General features: G+C 41.3%; 2 protein-coding genes across 2 annotated transcripts; one reads left to right on the forward strand and one right to left on the reverse strand.

Moving 5' to 3' along the window:
* Positions 1–1,120: 1,120 nt before the first annotated feature.
* Positions 1,121–5,352, reverse strand: ganc (glucosidase, alpha; neutral C). The gene is made up of 13 exons (XM_053434321.1): positions 5,111–5,352; positions 4,902–4,967; positions 4,370–4,472; positions 3,973–4,074; positions 3,811–3,854; positions 3,607–3,675; positions 3,410–3,474; positions 3,249–3,325; positions 3,094–3,168; positions 2,735–2,848; positions 2,122–2,234; positions 1,714–1,807; positions 1,121–1,270 (listed from the first exon to the last, which is right to left on the reverse strand). Exons 5-12 carry the CDS (start codon positions 3,849–3,851, stop codon positions 1,750–1,752), a joined length of 612 nt encoding a protein of 203 aa, XP_053290296.1. The 5' UTR covers positions 3,852–3,854; positions 3,973–4,074; positions 4,370–4,472; positions 4,902–4,967; positions 5,111–5,352; the 3' UTR covers positions 1,121–1,270; positions 1,714–1,749.
* Positions 5,353–6,087: 735 nt separating this feature from the next.
* LOC128450709 (transmembrane protein 87A) lies at positions 6,088–17,513 on the forward strand. The gene is made up of 20 exons (XM_053434320.1): positions 6,088–6,354; positions 7,264–7,321; positions 8,602–8,699; positions 9,980–10,096; positions 10,214–10,261; positions 10,345–10,386; positions 10,487–10,613; positions 10,791–10,852; positions 11,040–11,223; positions 11,310–11,409; positions 11,505–11,598; positions 13,611–13,682; positions 13,813–13,921; positions 14,429–14,487; positions 14,653–14,756; positions 14,839–14,915; positions 15,503–15,567; positions 15,650–15,702; positions 15,986–16,016; positions 16,118–17,513. The coding sequence occupies exons 1-20, from the start codon at positions 6,256–6,258 to the stop codon at positions 16,157–16,159; spliced, it is 1,641 nt and encodes a 546-aa protein (XP_053290295.1). The 5' UTR covers positions 6,088–6,255; the 3' UTR covers positions 16,160–17,513.
* Positions 17,514–18,097: the final 584 nt, after the last annotated feature.

Raw genomic sequence — 18,097 nt, forward strand, 5'->3', positions numbered from 1 at the left:
TATATTAAATTCTCTATCTCTTCTATCACCACGTATTTTCTTTTCTTCTTCCTGTTAAACATTGAATCTTTATTACGACTCTTGTTCGATATCAAACACCATCGTTCATCGTAAACTAATATTTGTACCAGGACCTGCTACAATGGTTCAGACTCAACATCAGTAAAACAAATAAAATCCTGATGAAATGATTCTAACTCGCTGGAGTTTCCTTGTAAAGTCTCATGAAGGAATTAAGCTTGTTCCAGCGTTTCCCGTCCTATTGTGTAGTTTTTGTGTGTCGCTCAGCAAACATCAGCTCGAGGAAGATGTCGGGTCACATGACACAATATTGTTAAACCGTGACGACAAGTTCAAAACAAAAAGAGTCAACATCAGAAGCTGCACATCGTTTATTGATCGGAGGAAACTTTCACTCCATCGCTTTAAAACAAGAATTTTACTGTTTTCCTTTCCATTCGTATTTATCAACATGGCTTCACTTTCTTAAAAGTACAAATAGTCATATTAGGAAAGAATTATTCAATTAATAAAACGTTGTATTGAAGGTGCAGCTCATAATAAACAGGAGTAACATTTATAAAAAAGTGACAGTTACTGCTCTATGGTTGTATGCATCCACCAACCGGTGCAGTTTCCGTTGACATGCTTTTTTTTTCTCTTCTAGACTCATGAGGTCACTGTGACATTTGACCTTGGGCCACTGAAATCCGTTCATCTTTGACCCCCAACTGAACATGTGAACCATATCTGTTGTGTATTGACAGCCTAAGTTTGTCCCTTCACGGATTCTGTTACGCCCCCTTTCATGTGACGTGCTGACGTTGTGTGTAAAAAAACTAATAAAGGTTTACGAGCAATTCTCCCGTGTACTCATTATTGGCGATAGTGCCTGAAAGCAGAGTGAGTAAACAACAATATCCCTATAAGGCAATCGATCAGGTGTCACATTCGGCAGTTAGCATGTATTTTGATGATGACCTCCTCCTCCTCCTCCTCCTCCTCCTCCTCCTCCTCCTCCTCCTCCTCCTCCTCCTCCTCCTCCTCCTCCTCCTCCTCCTCCTCCTCCTCCTCCTCCTCCTCCTCCTCCTCCTCCTCCTCCTCCTCCTCCTCCTCCTCCTCCTCCTCCTCACCTCTCGACGGACACGAGCACCGTGAACCTACAGAATGTGGATCTCCCAGTCCGTCACCACTCTGAGGCTCAGGCTGCTCACGGTCAGTTTGCAGCAGGTCTCCGTGAACTGAAACTCAGTAGGAGTGTCCTCGGACCCTGGGGATGAAACCAAGAGGTTGATGCTGTTTTACAGTCGAGAAGTCGGCAGAACTGTGAGTTTCTCCCTTTACAGTATTTTATCAATTGAAGAAAAACAGTGAATATGACACAAAGGTCCAGATACAACACATGATGATGTCACTTTGTCCACCAAGATATCAAACGTACAACAAGCAAGAGAGGATAAAAATGAGTTTTAGCCTCTTGACAATGGCTTCCTGTGTTTTAAGGTTCTTTTCATTAAAAACATTATCATTATAACTAATAGATGCCTTTATTTAAGGCTGTTGAGTTTCCTTTATCTAAACAGACCCCGTCAGGGTTCTGTGTGGCCTTCGATCAGGCTGTTTCTAATTGGACGACACGTCTCTGCCTCATCATCATCATCCTCCTCCTTCTTCTGACTGGGTACAATGTGAGTTCACGCCAGAGCTCCTCACCTGATTGGTGCACAGTCACGGCGGTCGGTTTGCTCTTCAAGCCCAGGATGGTGACGGAGTGTCACAGTCAAACGCTCCCTCTTCACCGGCGGCCCTGAGAGAAGCAGGTGTCAGAAGACTTAGGAGTTTATTGATAAAAAGGTATTGAGTGTATTTTGTACATCGTCATTCGTGTAAGGATTTTTGAGTCTTGTGACGTCGCTGGGACTCTGGAGTCCAAGGAAAGGTTTGTGCCAGATGTTATGAAATTCCCTCCAGATGTTAATGATATACTGACCAACCAAAATCAAATCATATTAAAAAAGCTTTGTGCCAGATCTGAAGATTATCAACAGATACAGTGCTCATGAGCCTGGTGAGCAGAAAACTGTGTCCCTGTGATGCTCAGGAGGAGGGAGGGTGACTCACCGGCAGAGCAGCCGGCCTGACAGCATGTTGAACCTGCGCAGACAGAAGGCCTTTCTGTGGAGGTAGTTGAAAGAGTGGCCGTCGTCCAGGTACAACTCCCCATCAGCAGCCCCCTGCACAGAGGAGGCACCTCACTAATTTAATTACACAAAATGTCACAAGTCGGAAACCAAACAATCATAAATCCGGAGTCGTTTTTAGACATTAACTCTGGAAAATGTCCAGAAAAATGGGTTGAAGAAGCAGGAGTCTCATTGTCTTTTCAATTCTACACTTCCTGGGTGTCTTCTTCATGTATGGCTCCTCTCACATCCTGAGATATTTGTATTCTCAAATGGGCTCACTGACATTTTACAGACAGATCAAGGCAACTGACGCAGACATTTGCCTTCTCATGTACAGACCCACTGGAACATCTCAGGAAAATGTCTGTCTGAAAAGCAGCTTTAGTGAAAACATGGGTAAGAAACATTTGGGCAGCTACACCTGCGTTTTTTCTTGTACTGTATATCTACATATTTCATAATAACTAATATTCAAGCTCCTGGTCAGGGTTAAAGCAGATTTGAATATGAACAGAAGCCGTTTTCTTCTCTGCTCCTCTGACTCTTACCTGAGAGTCCAGAGCCACAGTGATGGAGGTCGGAAGCAGCTGGAGGTCGGCTGTGCAGTAGCTGCTTCCTGCCGACCTGCTGACCACCGAGCCGCCTCGCTGGAACACAGGCACCTGGACAGAAGAAGCAACTTCCCTCCTTAATATGTAATAATAATCAAAAACAGTCTAAAACCAAATAACTGTAATTCTTATGAAACACTTTTGGATCAATTTCCCTCTGTCAGTGAAGATAATGAGTTGTATTTATCTATAAGGCCTCTGGTGTTTGTTTACCCCCTCACATCACCTGTGATGTGTTTGAATGAACATGAAAACCATGTTATAGCCCCCTCTACTGTTTGGATCGTAGTACTGACCGTGTCCAGGGTGACAGGGAGACTCAGGGTCCTTCCTCCTTCGTGCGCCATCGCAGATTGGACATCAAACCAAATCTGAAACAAACCTGAATGTAAACTCCCCTCTGAGGTCTAACGTGAATAAAACCACGCATGTTACCCGGTGGCTGGTTTACCTCATCAGATCCAGGAAGTAGCACTTTGACTTCCTGAACTCCAGGATCGGTGACGGGACAGGCCAGCAGGGCGCCTCCTGCAGTGAAATCAGAGACGGTGAAACTCCGATCAACACAAATCCAACGATTACAGAACTCAGTGTGTGAAGTCAAATGATCACCTATCATATGCTGGTGGTCCACACTGAAGGTGCCTCGTTCTCGGGGGAACTCCACCCACAGAGGCCTGTTTGAAACAAATGAACTAGGTCATCTTGACCTCTAGTGTCTGAAAAGGTCAGCGTTCACTTCACAGGAGCACGAGGGACGCTTGTGGCTGCAGTGCATCCACTGACCAGCAGTGGGCAGCAGCTCTCACCTGATCGGAGGCAGCCCAGCGGTGTGAGCCTGGTGGAACAGAGTGTACCAGTAGGGCAGCAGCTGATACCTGAGCACACCAGACATTTGTCACATTGTGGTGGAAACGAGGACTAGTTCACGATAACAGTTCATAGCACAACTACTGGAAAAACCAGAGTCCCCGATGGACAGTATCGTGTCAGGGACAAAGGAGCCAACGCACCAGCAGCTCGGGATCTGGATCATTGGACAACCCGCCAACATCAGCTGAAACACAGAGGACAGAGGATATCAGCCACTTAGAATGTGAGAGTCTGCAGGGGTGAGAAAGTGAAATAGCATAAAAGCAGCTCATTGCAACGACAAAATAAACGACTTCTCTCACCTCCGCAAAAACCCACGCCTGTCACACTGAGAGACAGCAGCATCGGGATTGAGATCTTCAGATACTCCCAAGTGGCCACGTTATCCCCTGTCCACACTGCACCTGTACCGAGAAAGTAAAGGGACAGTAATTCTATTTCTATCTTTGTACCTCTGCTGGTAAATGGCAAAGGGGAATTAGAAATTTTCCTCTGAGATCATTTTAATAAAAACCGTCCGCTAAGTCACCTCCCCGATTGGGAAGGTCATTAGTTGGTGTCTGTCGTCTGGTTACAAGTGGGATTCTGGGACATTAACCAGTTCTGAACATTGTAAAGTGAATTCAAGCTGAATTTTGTACTTAAATAAAAGCAAAAATACTCCTTAATTGAGATTTTCAGTCACATCCGTGGTCAGACCTGTGTGTTGGCCTCCAGTAGTTCACATCACGCCCCCTTCTCTGTGAGCACCATGGTGTCCAGCAGGGCTCGGTGCTGCAGGTTCGGATCCTGCATCTGTCGCCTCAACAGGAACAACAGGCATAAATATCACGATGCAACACAACTTTCAGAATTATCCTGTACAGCCAGAACACAGCTCACACACCACCTACAGCTACAAATGTATAAAAACACACATTTTCAACTGTTATACACTTAACAGAGGGTGATTGTATTCATCTTTATATCTAATATATACAAAATTATATATTGTTATTACAGTAAAGTTTAAAGACAGAAACTTTTTATCATCCAAGTGAATGTTTTGGTTTTAAATTCTTCTTTATGGACAGAGAATGACTTGATATATGGATTATACCACTTTAATACGGTAACACAATAATTTGTATATTCATTGAGCTTGCCTTCATTTGATATAGTAATAGTTATTCATATTGTTTTATGCCCCAGCTCTGATGTATTGATTCTTACACTGTTACAGTCAATATACCTGTAAAAAGCAACCTGGTCACTTTTCTTGAACTTCTCTCCTGAGTCCTCATCATCAGGCACGACGCTGTGGAACAAGCAGAGGGAACAATAACAGTGGGATTGATTCACCAGGAACATGGAGGGAGTTTCCTGCTTTACACTTTCACTGTCACTGTCACTAGAGCCACGTGTAATGCACATTTGAATACAGAGAGATGGAGTCTGTACCTGAACACAGCTTCACTCTCCTCAGACATTTCCAACACACGTCACAACTGTCGCTTCTGACAGAACCGGAACGAATGACCGGGAACTGCAGAGAGCCACACGGACCACAGAGCGGGAGGACCGAACCGAAACTAAAACATCAACACAACATCCGGCCTGACTCTTCAAAACAAAACACCTACTGAAGAAATATTTGTAACTTTATCCCCTTTGTACACATTTATTAGTATAGTATGGTATGGTATAGTATAGTATATAGCTTTATTGTCAATTGTGCCATATGTACAGGACATAGATTAAAATCCCATTTCTCTCTGATCGGCGGTGTCAATAAAAGTAGACAGAACATATGAGTACATATAACATATAAGTACTCAAACAGTAGAGTATAGTAGCTTGTAATATAGTATTTTGCATAGTATAGTATAGCATAGTAGCCTATGTCAAGTATGTAGGGTTGAATAGTATAGAATAGTATAATCGACTATAGTATATTATAGTCTAGTCTAGGGGTCTATAGTATATTACAGTATAGAAGTCTAGTCTATAATATAATATTTCGAATTGTATCAGATGGCGTAGTTTAGTCTGGAATAGTAAAGTAACATATAGTGTAGTATGGTATAGCTTGGTATGATATGGTACAGTAGAGTAGAGTAGAGTAAAGTCGAATTAAGTAGAGTAGAATAGATAAGAATAAAGTGGAGTAGAGTAGATAAGAGTATTCTAAAGTAAATTAGAGTAGATTAGAGCAGAAGTGAACAGAGTATTCTAAAGTAGAGTAGAATAGAATAGAGTAAAATAAAGTAGAATATAGTAGAGTAGAATATAGTAGAGTGTGATGTATAAATTATATCATCAGTCTCCATCATAACAACAGATGATGATATTTAGGTGATGTTGTCTCCTGAGTTAGAACCTATGGTTAGAACCGGGGGACACCTCTCCCTGTGTGTTCCGCCCTCTAGCTGCGGCAGAGTGAACTGCAGGGAGAACCGGAACTGGATGCGGATACAGCTCCGTGTGTCCCACAGACTGAAGCTACCACAGACCGTCTGTGTGTATCTGTGTGTGTCTGTGTCTCCGTGTGTCTGTGTGTGTGTGTGTGAGTGAGTCCTGAACAAGTAGATGCTCAGACCCAGAAGATGACAGATGCCCGTCGGTTACATTTGCTCCTGCTCGCGTCCGTGCTGCGTCTCGGCGCCGCGGCGGAAGTGTCCGTGTGGAGCGTTGACATCAACCCGGTCAGTGCTGCTCCTCCATCATCCTCATCATCATCATCATCATCATCATCATCAACGTCTGTGTTTACAGCTGTTAGCACGACGAAGCTAACTGGCTAGCTAGCCCCTCCACCCGCCTGTGTTCACCTGTCGGACCCTACACGAGCTCCTTCTCTGCGTCCTGCTGCTGATCTGTCGCTGGGTCCAATAGAAGCGGATTTAAACCGGAAATGAGGATGTGTTGTAGTTGAGAGAAGAGAAGTTCAACCAGTTATTTCATCTGTGAACAACAGAAGAACTCATCTGGTCACAAATGTTATCAATCACCTGTGTCGTTGTCTTTAAGTGTAAAGGCTGAGTGAGCTTTAAAGGTCCAGTGTGTAAGAGTGAGCTGAGAGGGATCTATTGGCAGAAGTCATATTTTCTATAATATAAAATAATCCTAGTGATGTTTCATCTAAATCGTACAACTTGTCGTTTTCCTAACCCTAGAATGGGCCCTTTAATGTTTACATACTTTATATGTACATCAGGAAGCGGATCCTCTCCACGGAGGCAGCCATGTTTTTTTAAAGGAGAAGCTGTTGTTTTTAAACTGTTGTTTTCAGTCCTGACACGAATGATCATTAAACAATATTTTATAGAGTCCTCTTTATGAATTTGGACGGAGCACGGCTGGAAGGAGAAGATGGAGTTTTACCCTTGAGTTATGGAAGGTCGACCATACTTATTAAGATTCCAACCGCTGGTTAATGTTCGTGACACATCTTCATTTGCATCGTCAGGTGTTTGACTTACATCCTGATCATTGTCGAAGGGCCTCCTGGTCTTAAGTGGCTTGAATAATGAAGTTAATCATGTGTGAGTGATCCAGATGTGCGCGAGGAGCCTGAACAGCAGCCGACTGACGTGTCTCTTTGTATTTTTCAGACACAAAATGCCGTGTTCCGGAAGACGCTGTACGCCAACACCACCATCTCTATGAAGTGTACGTTTTTCTGACCTCTCCGTCATGCACTGTTTTTTTCCATCGCCTCAAATAAGATTAGGGCAAAGTGTGTTTTAAAGAAAGTACAAAGATCCTTTGTCCACTCGCTGGGATATTTACTTTCATTCAGTGGCTCCCAGGCCAGTGAAAACACGTGACACTAAACTGACTCAGTCAAAACTCAAGTTGAGTCTATTTGATCCCACGCAGGTTTTGACATTAACAAAAAAACAAGTTTAACAGGTTTCAAGTTTATTTAAAAAAACATCCGTCCAGCCCTCATCTTCTTCCTCTTATGAAAAGTTGATTTGTGAAATGTTTGACTTCACTTCCCTCAGAAGTTTTGACTCAGTCACAAACCACCAAAGGCTGGTTTAAAAAAAACAAAAACAGTAACTCCTTCATCACAACAGAGAGAACATGGTTGCTGTCTATTTGCTAACGCCAGTTGTTGTAGTTCTCTATCTGAAGATTCACTGCAGAGGACGCACCGTTGGGTTTAACATTTAAATGTCAGCTGGAGTGATATTGTTTTGCTCCCACCGTGTGTTTAAGAACCTCAGGGGGTTAACTCCAAATGTGATTAATAAGCTCAATGTCCTGCAAAGAGAGGGAAGGCATCGGGGAACGAAATGTCAGCATGAACAATCTTATGAGAAAACTCTTGTTTATCTTCAGAGAATCATAAATGCTTCGTTGTTTTTCAGCTTCTGTTACACTTAGTCCTCAAAATGAGATAAGATTACCTGACATTTGCTGATCAGGTGGATAATTTAACTACATTACTCTTCAATCTGAGAAATCCAAACCCTCTCTGGAACTATTACATTTGTTAATCTGAGAAGTCACAAAACATTGCCTAGATTATTTTGTTTTCAGCAAAGCCACCGTGGAGATTGAGAGGATGCAATCAAATTTAAACAGTTAATGACAACTGTCAGGATTAGCTTCAGTTCTACAGAATCAGAGACTGCTTCCTCTCTCGGAGGTTCACAGTTTGCCTCCGCTTCCATCAGCCATAAGTGAGAAATCCTTAATACTCTGAAGTAGGCAGAGACATCAGCTCCTTCTGATGGAGAAAAGGAGGCAATGCAACATCCTCTTGTAGAGAAAGGATGAAAGTCTCTCTCTGAAAATGGAACGCGACAATTTCACAGATTTATTTCCTGGAATTCATACACAAACTGTCATGTGATGGTTTGTAACAGGAAGTGGGATCTTTCTCCTGCTACTCTCTACTTATCACCACCTGAGTAACTGATGGTGTTCTCTCCCTGCAGTCCAGGGCGACTTGGCATCATGTGAGCGAAACCTGGCGTTCAACATCAGCTGGTATCTGCGCTCCTCCGTCTGCTACAACGAGGTCTTCAACACACCGGTGAGTGTTGACCTTTGATTCTGGATGGCTGACCCCTGACTTCTGCGAATGTAAATATTGCATAGTACTGTAGATGTAGTACATGTACATATATACAGCCAGGCGGACGTTTTAATATGCAGAAATTGAAGAAATTACAAAGGAATATTTATTTTTGCGACATGAACCAGTTCGTTCATATTCTTCATCCTAACCCTAAACCAATGTCGGGTATAGGTACAGTCAGTGATGACAACAGGACGTGTGTTTTAATGCGCTCCCTCAATAACAACGTGAAACCAAAATAACCAGATCAAAAGTAGAACAAGTAAAAGACTTGAATCTTGGTTCCGATTTTCTGGTGTGAAAATGTCCTAAAGTCCAAATTGTAGATTTTTCATTGTTAATCTGAAAAATTCATAAAATTGAGCGTAGCATTTGATTTCCTGAGAGAAAAACAACGTTATCTATATTTTATTCCCTCATGTTTCACTCTCCAATACTTATCTTCATCGGGTTTTCACCAGTTTGTCAAATTTTCTTTCACATTCAGCATCAGGAGGCTGTTACAGCAGCTGTGTTGTGTTCCTCTCTTAAGTGTTTTCACGGCCTGGGGTTCCTCTTCTGTCTTCACACCGGCCCTGACTCTCTGTCCAGACGCCTCTCGAGCTCAGCTGCTGCTCTGCCTCTGATGCTCGTCACCTTGTCAGTGTTCGTCTCAAAGCAGGCGGTCAAAAAAGGAGAAATACATATATATATATCTATATATATATATAAAGGTCCCCTACCTTTTTCATTCAGATGTGCTATGAAATGTCAGCGTCTGCTTCTTTCAGCCTCCTGACATTTCTCTAGAGCAGGCGAGGCAGCACGATGAGCAGCTGACATGGGTGGCAGTCCTCAAAATATTCAACAATGCACTTTATAATATCTTAGATCTGAAGTCCAAGTATTTAACTTCAACAAATTTTTCCCCCTCTTATTAATTAGCTTGAATTGAATCAAACTTTCCCTCGGTTTCACTTTGGATCCTGCTCCACACATTTAGTTGTTTGCAGCCTCATTCTTGCAACTTTTACTTAGAGCAGAATTAAGTCAAGGTTTTGTGTGATTTATTTTTAATATTAATTAGGTGAAAGACAGAAATTAGATGTATCTCTCCTCCCTTCATGTAAATACACAACTAATGTTTATATCTGTATCTGTGCTTAGTGTTTTTTTTATCATCGAACACTGTTGGATCTTGTTATTTTATTCACAGTCAATGCAAAGTGGATTTCTTTCCTCACTTCTTTCTGTAGGACAACAAAGCCACGAACATGTTTGGAATGGACCACATGCTGAAAGATGGCTGGAGCGGCTTCTACAGTCAGGGCTACATGTACTTCGACAACTGCTCCACCCTCTTCATGCCGAGGGTGCGTTGACATACAACCGAAAAAGAACCTAAACAGAGGATTGAACATTTCTGTTTAACCTCATTCGTTCGTCTTGTGCTTTTCTTATTTACATCTTTGCTCTGTCCTCCCGCCCAGGTCTATTATCCTGACTTCAACCCATATCAGCCCCTAACCAGCCCAAAGGTGAGTCACTGATCCAGCTGATGTACACCCCTGAAAAAGGAATCGACCCCTTGACCCACCCTTTTTTTTACTGTTCTTTTTAGAGTGACCCATCAAATCAGAGTTTCATTTGGCCTGACAAACCGGTAAGACGGGATTTCAGTACTTTTTACACGAATGTTTAAAATCTCTATTTTTCCAGAGGTCAAACTGTGTGTTTTTTTAACACTAATGATAATTTTCCAGGACATCAGTGCAGTGGCCAAAGCCTGGGAGGACAGTCCCTATCTGTTCATAGTGAAGGTGCAGCCCATGTTCCGTGGAGGTGACGATGAGGACATTGGCACCGAGCAGCTCAACTTTGCTTTCACGAGTGAGAAAAGACCCCGTTTGTTTCTCTTCAAGAGCGTTTGAGTCTTTCATGTTCACTCATTAGGAAAATCGGTTTAGAAAAGAGAATAATAATGATAGTAGCCACGAAGAATATTTCTTTTTAAGTGACTCTGATTTGTGTCAGCGCAAGTGGTTTATTTGAGTTTCCTCTCCCCAGTGAAAGTGGAGATGAAGGGACCACATGACTACTCCTCCCCAGCAGACTGGCCACTCATGATGGTATGTACTTTAAGTTACACTTGAGGAAATGACTCGGACAAAACTCACCCTAGGAATATACTCTCATAGTCCACAGCTTCAAAAAGGAGAATATTGGTCTTCAGAAATCAAATCATATACTTTGCAAACAGCTTTTTATTGACAAAACTTCTCAATATTCTTCTTCTTCTTCTTCTGTCCGTCCCAGTTCTTCATGATCATGTGCATTGTGTACGTCCTGTTCGGGGCTGTCTGGCTCTTCTGGTGCGCCTGCTACTGGAGAGATCTGTTGAGGATTCAGTTCTGGATCGGCGGCGTCATCATCCTCGGCATGCTGGAGAAAGCTGTGTTTTACTCCGAGTACCAGAGCATCCGTTACAAAGGAGACTACGGTCCGTTTCCTTCTGCTGTTTTGATTTTCTCTTCACGTGGGTCTCAAACATTTTCATTAATTTGGCTGTGTTTTATCTCCTCTCAGTTCAAGGTGCTGTGATTTTTGCTGAGCTGCTCTCTGCACTCAAAAGATCTTTGGCTCGAATCCTGGTGCTCATTGTCAGTCTCGGGTATGGGATAGTCAAGTAAGTTTAATTTTTCTCAACATTTTCAAGTAGTTGCATTTGAAAAGAAACTGGTATTGTTAAATTGAACTCTGTGGGTTTCCGTACTTGTGTAGGCCCATGCTGGGGACCACGGTGCACCGGCTGGCAGCCGTGGGGCTTCTCTACCTGCTTTTCTCCTCTGTGGAGGGAGTCCTGAGAGTGACGGGTGTAAGTATCAACTGTCATCATGATAATTTTCCTTTCAACCGTCAGCTCTCAACTGGTTCCTAAATCAACAATGATATGCAGATGATTATCCAACATATGGAAATTTAAACTTTTCTTGAGCAGCCACATCTGAAACAGAAACGTAACAGAGGAGCAGCCACGGAAACTCACCTTGTTTTGATAAAGAAGTCAGTAAATAATAATTATTTAGCCATTATCTGATTTCATACTAAAGCCAGATGAAGACAGAGTAAGAGGAGCTGTTCACATTGGAAATCAGCTAAAATTACCTTTTTAGTTTTGGTGAACGGCCTCTGTCTGCTTTGACCTGAATGTCTTGAGACCCGGTGAATAGCCAGTTGAATACTTTTATTCTGAAAGAGCAGCAGTAGGACATGCTTTATTTGCATAAGGTGATAACTAAAGAGTGACCACTGATGTCTGTGTGATCAAATTTAAATTGTGTCTAGCGTGTGTGAGTTGAAAGGAATTTGAATGACATATATTGGAATCTGTAGCACTTACAATAAAAATGATTGCGCTGAGAGCTCACTCGATTAATTGGATCCATTTAATGGCTTTAATTCTGACCATTCATTTAATGTGAGTCTTAAAGACTACAGCTTTCCATTGTCTGCAACTCGGTAGCTTCAGATTACAGCAGGAGATTTTTGTTTCACAGATCCTGATAGTAGACACACCAGCCATCTAAACTAACTATTTCAGAGAGGAAAGATATTTTACCATTTATACTTAACTTCTAAGCCTTAAATATCAATTCCCCAATGGCCACAGTTGAATTTTATTCAGGCAAAAATAAAATGAAGACACTGTTCTTTTTTTAACTAGATTAGCTGGTGGTGTTTTTTTTATATAAAAGCCCAGCGCAGCTTTCAAGGCACGCCGAATAAGTAGGTTTGATTTTGAGTGGGGGGGGGGGGGGACAAAGGAGAGAGGAGGTTATCCAGGGATTCAGTCTCCGGAAGGCAGAGAAGTGATGATAATAGGAAATGACAATTTTGATCCAGGAGTGATTTTTCAAATAGAGCCGGAGACGCTGCAGCAATTTTCAAAAGGTCATGAAAACAGAAACTTAAACAAACAAACAAGAGATACGAGGGACAGGGAGAGGGATGAAGAGAGCCGGTGCACTTTGGTGAGCAGATGTGTTTTGTCAGGAGACTTAAATCTTCACCAGATTCCAACAGAGGACAAGCTTTTTTAGAAAATACAACTTCCCTAAGGACAAAGTGATTCTCTTCTCTCTCAGTCACTATCACACACACACATGGTCTTTGTGTCTTTGTGTATTTTTGAACGCAAATGCATCCTGGGCCACAATGAAGGACGTTGAATCGAACTTCTGTTTCATAAAGAACTGAAAATGTTTTTGCACTTTCGGTGCATTGATTTGATTGTGGCGGTCGGCCGCAATATTAACAGAGACCATCATGTATTGATTCTGTATTTTGTTACCATTTGAAATGGGTTATTTCAACACACACACACACACACACACACACACACACACACACACACACATCTGCACAAAACACATTGTCAGACTGGCTAAAAGCAACATTGCTTTTTGTCTTTTCAAACAGCAATGAAGTAAGGTATGTGTTTATCTGCAAATAGATCTGATCACATGTGCTCACCATAGACTGGATGATAAGATGGACAACTTATTCACATTATACAGTAAAGAAGCCAAAATATCCCAGATATAAGTGCTGCCATCTTCAGTCAACTAATTAAAACCAATCTCACTTTCAGCAAAATAAAGTCTACCTAAAAAGACAGAAACCATTTATTTGAGTGGTGTGTATTTTTCTGCCATCCACTAACATGGAGGAGGTGGCGTTTTTTGAGCGATTCTCTTTAGCTTCACCTGTGGGCATCTGTCTGTGGGGGCCACTCAGTGCATGTTGTGACACACTGTGACTTGTGATTGAAGACTCATGTTAACGGGTCTGTCTTGTGACCCCTGTCTCTCGTCTCCTCTCTCTCAGGGTTTCTATGGGACGGTTGCCCTGGTTGCTAATCTCAGCCTCTCCCTCATCGACTCCTGTGTCATGTGGTGGATATCCTTTACTCGAGCAGCGCCATTGAAAAACTCCTGAGGCTTAGCAGTATATGCTCTGCAGATATAAGCCTTTAATCTCGCTCATTCTAATGTACACACACAACACGTTCTCCTTAACTTACATCTACATTTTCATCAGCCTGTCCCAAACCACTCGTCTCTTGAAGCTCCGCAGGAACATAGTGAAGCTGTCTTTGTATCAGCACTTCACCAACACGCTCATCTTCTCCGTTCTGGGTGAGTTAAGAGAAAGTCTTCTGTCTCTGCTCTCGGCTCCTCGAGGGCGAGAAGAGAAATGGGATGTTAACGCAGAAGCAGCTGCTACGTGATGATCAGTTCACTTTCAGAAACCGACTGATGCATGTTTCAGTTTGTGTTGTTTGGAAATGTAACCTGCAAGTTGCAGTAAACAGAATCACTTTGGGAAATACTTCTACTTTGTTTACTCATGGAGATAAAAAGACTCAAAGCTGGAGCCAAACAAATGTTAGTTTTCCTGGACTTGAAGATAAAGCATGTATCTCACATAACAAACTATTGCTTTAACATATCTGCCCCATTCTGCTTCAGTGTGCACCTCATGTATTTCAATCATGTAAATGCATTTATGTTCTTGTCAACCCTCTGGCTTCAGTGACCTTTTGCTCAGCGTCTAATTCTGGGAGGTTTCCTCTGTTGTTACTAAGCATTTGCATATTGTTTGCAGCCGTCAGAATGAAACCCGTGTTTACTCTCTGTCCTCAGCTTCTATCATCTTCATCATCTGGACCACCAAGGTCTTCAAGCTGGTAGACTGCCAGACGGTCAGTTTGTTTTCTGTTACCGATTGATGGTTGCGTTGTGTTGCCGTTCTTCTCAGCGAGGTTTCCGTCTCCTGTTTACACAGAAATGGAAAGTTTAAGTTTTCATTTCAGCTGGATAGAAGCCATCTCTTTATTCTCTGGATTCTGTTTCCATCCTGTCCCCAGGGCTGGAGGGACCTGTGGGTAGATGATGCCTTCTGGCGTCTCCTGTTCTCCACCATTCTGCTGGTCATCATGGTTCTGCTGCGGCCGTCTGCCAACAGTCAGAGGTCAGAGGCCAACTGGAGTCCACAAACTTCCTTTTATATACAGAGTGAACATAATTCAGCGTTTTGTTCTCCTTCCTCTTAGGTTCTCCCACTCCCCTTTGATTGATGAAGACGACGATGAGGAGGAGGCCAAGGAGCCCATGCTGAATGAGGCTTTTGGTAAGACTTCCTTTCTTCCATTGCAAGACCAGCAAAGCGTTTGGCCGGAGGCTGCTTACTATTGAGAACATCTGCGTCAGATAGTGTTTGGAATATTAATGCATGTTGTGTTAGTGCAGGTCAGATGCTCAACAACCAGGGAAATAACTGTTTAAATTGACTTTTAGATAAATCTTGTGCCACAGCAGCCCAGCGTCCGAGCTAACAACCTCCCTGGTGACCTTATAGAGATTAATATGATGTGTGTTTAATGTTATTATTGCTCCTTCAGTTTGACACAGCAACCCTAAATGTGAAAATGATTGTGTCCCAGTTTCTTCTGATGCCATATTTAAACTTACCATAGTTAATTACATCCACTTATCTGCAAATCATCCAGACAAACTTTGTCAGTTGTGGTGTAATGTTATATAATCCAGTGTCATCAAGGCCACGATCTAAATCTGTTCACGCAGACATGTCAAGAAGAGATTAGTTTAAAAAGCTCAGAGCTCATTCATATTCAACATTTTGAAATCTAATTATGTTAAAATCATGTCATTGACTTTCATGTCGTCTCAGTTGACTCTGGTCTTTTCTTCTTTCAGAGGGAATGAAGATGAGGGGCTCAAAGCCTGAAAGTAATGGATCTCAGAAACTGTTGAGTAAAGAGGTTTGTTGACTGTCATCATCTCTCTTTCATCCATTCACTGTTATTCTCATGCATGATTTAACACTTTTCCATTTCTTAACAGGATGAAGACCTTAAATGGGTCGAGGAGAACATTCCTACGACTGTTGCTGATGTGTAAGTAGTAAATTTAAATTTGAGTGATCCCTGTGACGTCATGGTTGCATGGAAAATATCCCATAATGGTTTCACTGGTTTCACCAGTACAGCGTTTTGCTTAAACACTGCCTGGAATTTGTGAGAATAAGCAATTGGTTTAAAACTGTGATTCTTTTTAATCTCAGCTCCTGTTAGTTTATTAATGTAGATTACAGAATTATAAAAAAATACACTGTTCATACTCAGAATCAGTCAAGCTATAGAGTTCCTTATTTAAACTCTGCTTTCTCTCTCCGTACAGAGCTCTCCCCGTAATGCTGGACGAGGAAGAGGTAAAGACTCTTCTTACTTTCTTCTTTTGAAAATCTCCTGCTTATGACATTAATTACTTTGCTGACATCATTATAACTGCTCATGCTTTATTCTGTTACAGGAAATCCTGAAAACCAAGATGGAGAGATCCAAAATGGAGTAGAACTAAATGTAAGAATGAAAAGAAAACAAATTCACAGAGGCAGCGATGAATGCATTCTGAGTAATCTGATTACCCCACCCCCCCCCAAAAGAAGCAAAAAGGAGAAATGCATACTGAGAGCACCAAGTTATTTTGCATAGTAAAAGATTATATTAAATTAGATAAACTCTATATTCAGAGAAGTGCTGTGCCATAACTTTATCGTCAAAATAATGCTGTCCTCAGCAAATCTCACTTGATATGATGACACATATTTATTATTTAAATGAGCAACTATATGGTATGAGTAACCATTCAGCCAAGAGGAGTAATGTTTTTATGCTTCTGTCCTGCCATTGAACAGTTCCTGATTTCTAATAGCTGAACCAGTAAATGATAAATGTCTCATTGTTCACTCACAGCTAGCTCTTTGTTGTCCATCTCTATTTGCCACTGTTACTTTATATGAACATAACTGCACCAGTGGATATTGATACTTTAAGCATATCACAGCTATCAAGGGGAAATGTGACTGGAATACACCGGTGGGCTGTGTTAATGTAATGACACATGAAACTCTATCATAGTGAAGTATTTATATTCTATTATAAACTCCAGTCGTCCATTTCATAGACAGGATAGTGGCACTAGATCACCTCTCGTTACACAGAGACCAGGCAAGTGATTGTGTGATTTATTTTCAAGCTTTCACTGACACATGACACGCTGCATGGTCCTCCATGGGAACACTGGATGAACAGACAGGTTTTGGTGTCTAAGCCGTCGTGAGACTTAAGATAATGTGTTTGAATTTTGTTTTAAAAGTACAATTTTGTATCTAACAGCTGTAGGATCAGGGTCCGCTTCATGTAAACGTTGATTTTATCTTTTAGTTACTGAGTCTGAGAAAAATTTCATAAGCTTTGTGTTTGTGGTTTGGGCCTAAATTCAAATATACATGTCACTAACAACATGTATGTGATCCTTTACACTCACCTTCCACTAACTGGGCTTCACCCAAACTCAGTGGTGCAGGTTAGTTTAAAAAACAATAGTGCATATGATAAATTCATATTATTAATTTCACCATATACACAGATTCCTTTGAACCAATCATATTCACACTGCAAAATGATCTTCTTCCTCATGTGGCAGAATTATATCCCCGTCCCAGTTTACTGCAGTATGTGTGGATGTTCTAAATTCCTTAATTTATGTTTTCTTTTTATATATTTGTTCAAGTCTTGTTGAGGGTATTTATTTTAGATTGATGCCGAAGCCCGACTTTTGGACGTGAGTCTGCATAGTAATGTGAAGCTGATGATTCTGTGGCTTTTTGCGTTTGTCTTGCCAATAAAATTTATATTGAAACATGGTTTGAGTGTCAGTGGTTGTGTGTATTCAGGATAAATTACTATTGTCTTATGAGCAATTTGTACGACTTTGGAATATTGTGAATTGATATTCTATTATATATTTGTACTTCACGGTAAAAATAAATGTGGCAAAAATAGTGTAGAAGTCTATCCTAAAATAGTATGACTATTAAAAGAATGAGCTGCAACATTAAATTGATCAAAGAAAGGTAACGGTGTAAGTCTCAAATTAAATTAATAAATGTTAAGTGCAGTTGTAAATTCAACACTGGTGAACATTGTCTTTCTTAGATTAAAAGAACTAAATTAATTCAAATATAAAATAAGAGTATGTGGATGTCTTCTCATTCTCCTTTTATTAAAGTTCAAATTTTTTTAATGTTGTATAAAATGATCAAATAAATGCCAGGGAATGTGACATGTTTTAAAATATAGGACAAGATTGTGAATTTCCCTTGTACATTTGCAAGTCTTCTGCATAATTGAAGCTACTAAAAATATATATAAATGGATAGTAAATAAAAAATATAAAACTAAGGAATGAATATTGTAGTTAAAAGAGCCGATATGATTTTGAGATAAC

Source organism: Pleuronectes platessa, chromosome 11 (genome assembly GCF_947347685.1).
Source record: "Pleuronectes platessa chromosome 11, fPlePla1.1, whole genome shotgun sequence".
In the NCBI taxonomy this organism is placed as follows: domain Eukaryota; kingdom Metazoa; phylum Chordata; class Actinopteri; order Pleuronectiformes; family Pleuronectidae; genus Pleuronectes; species Pleuronectes platessa.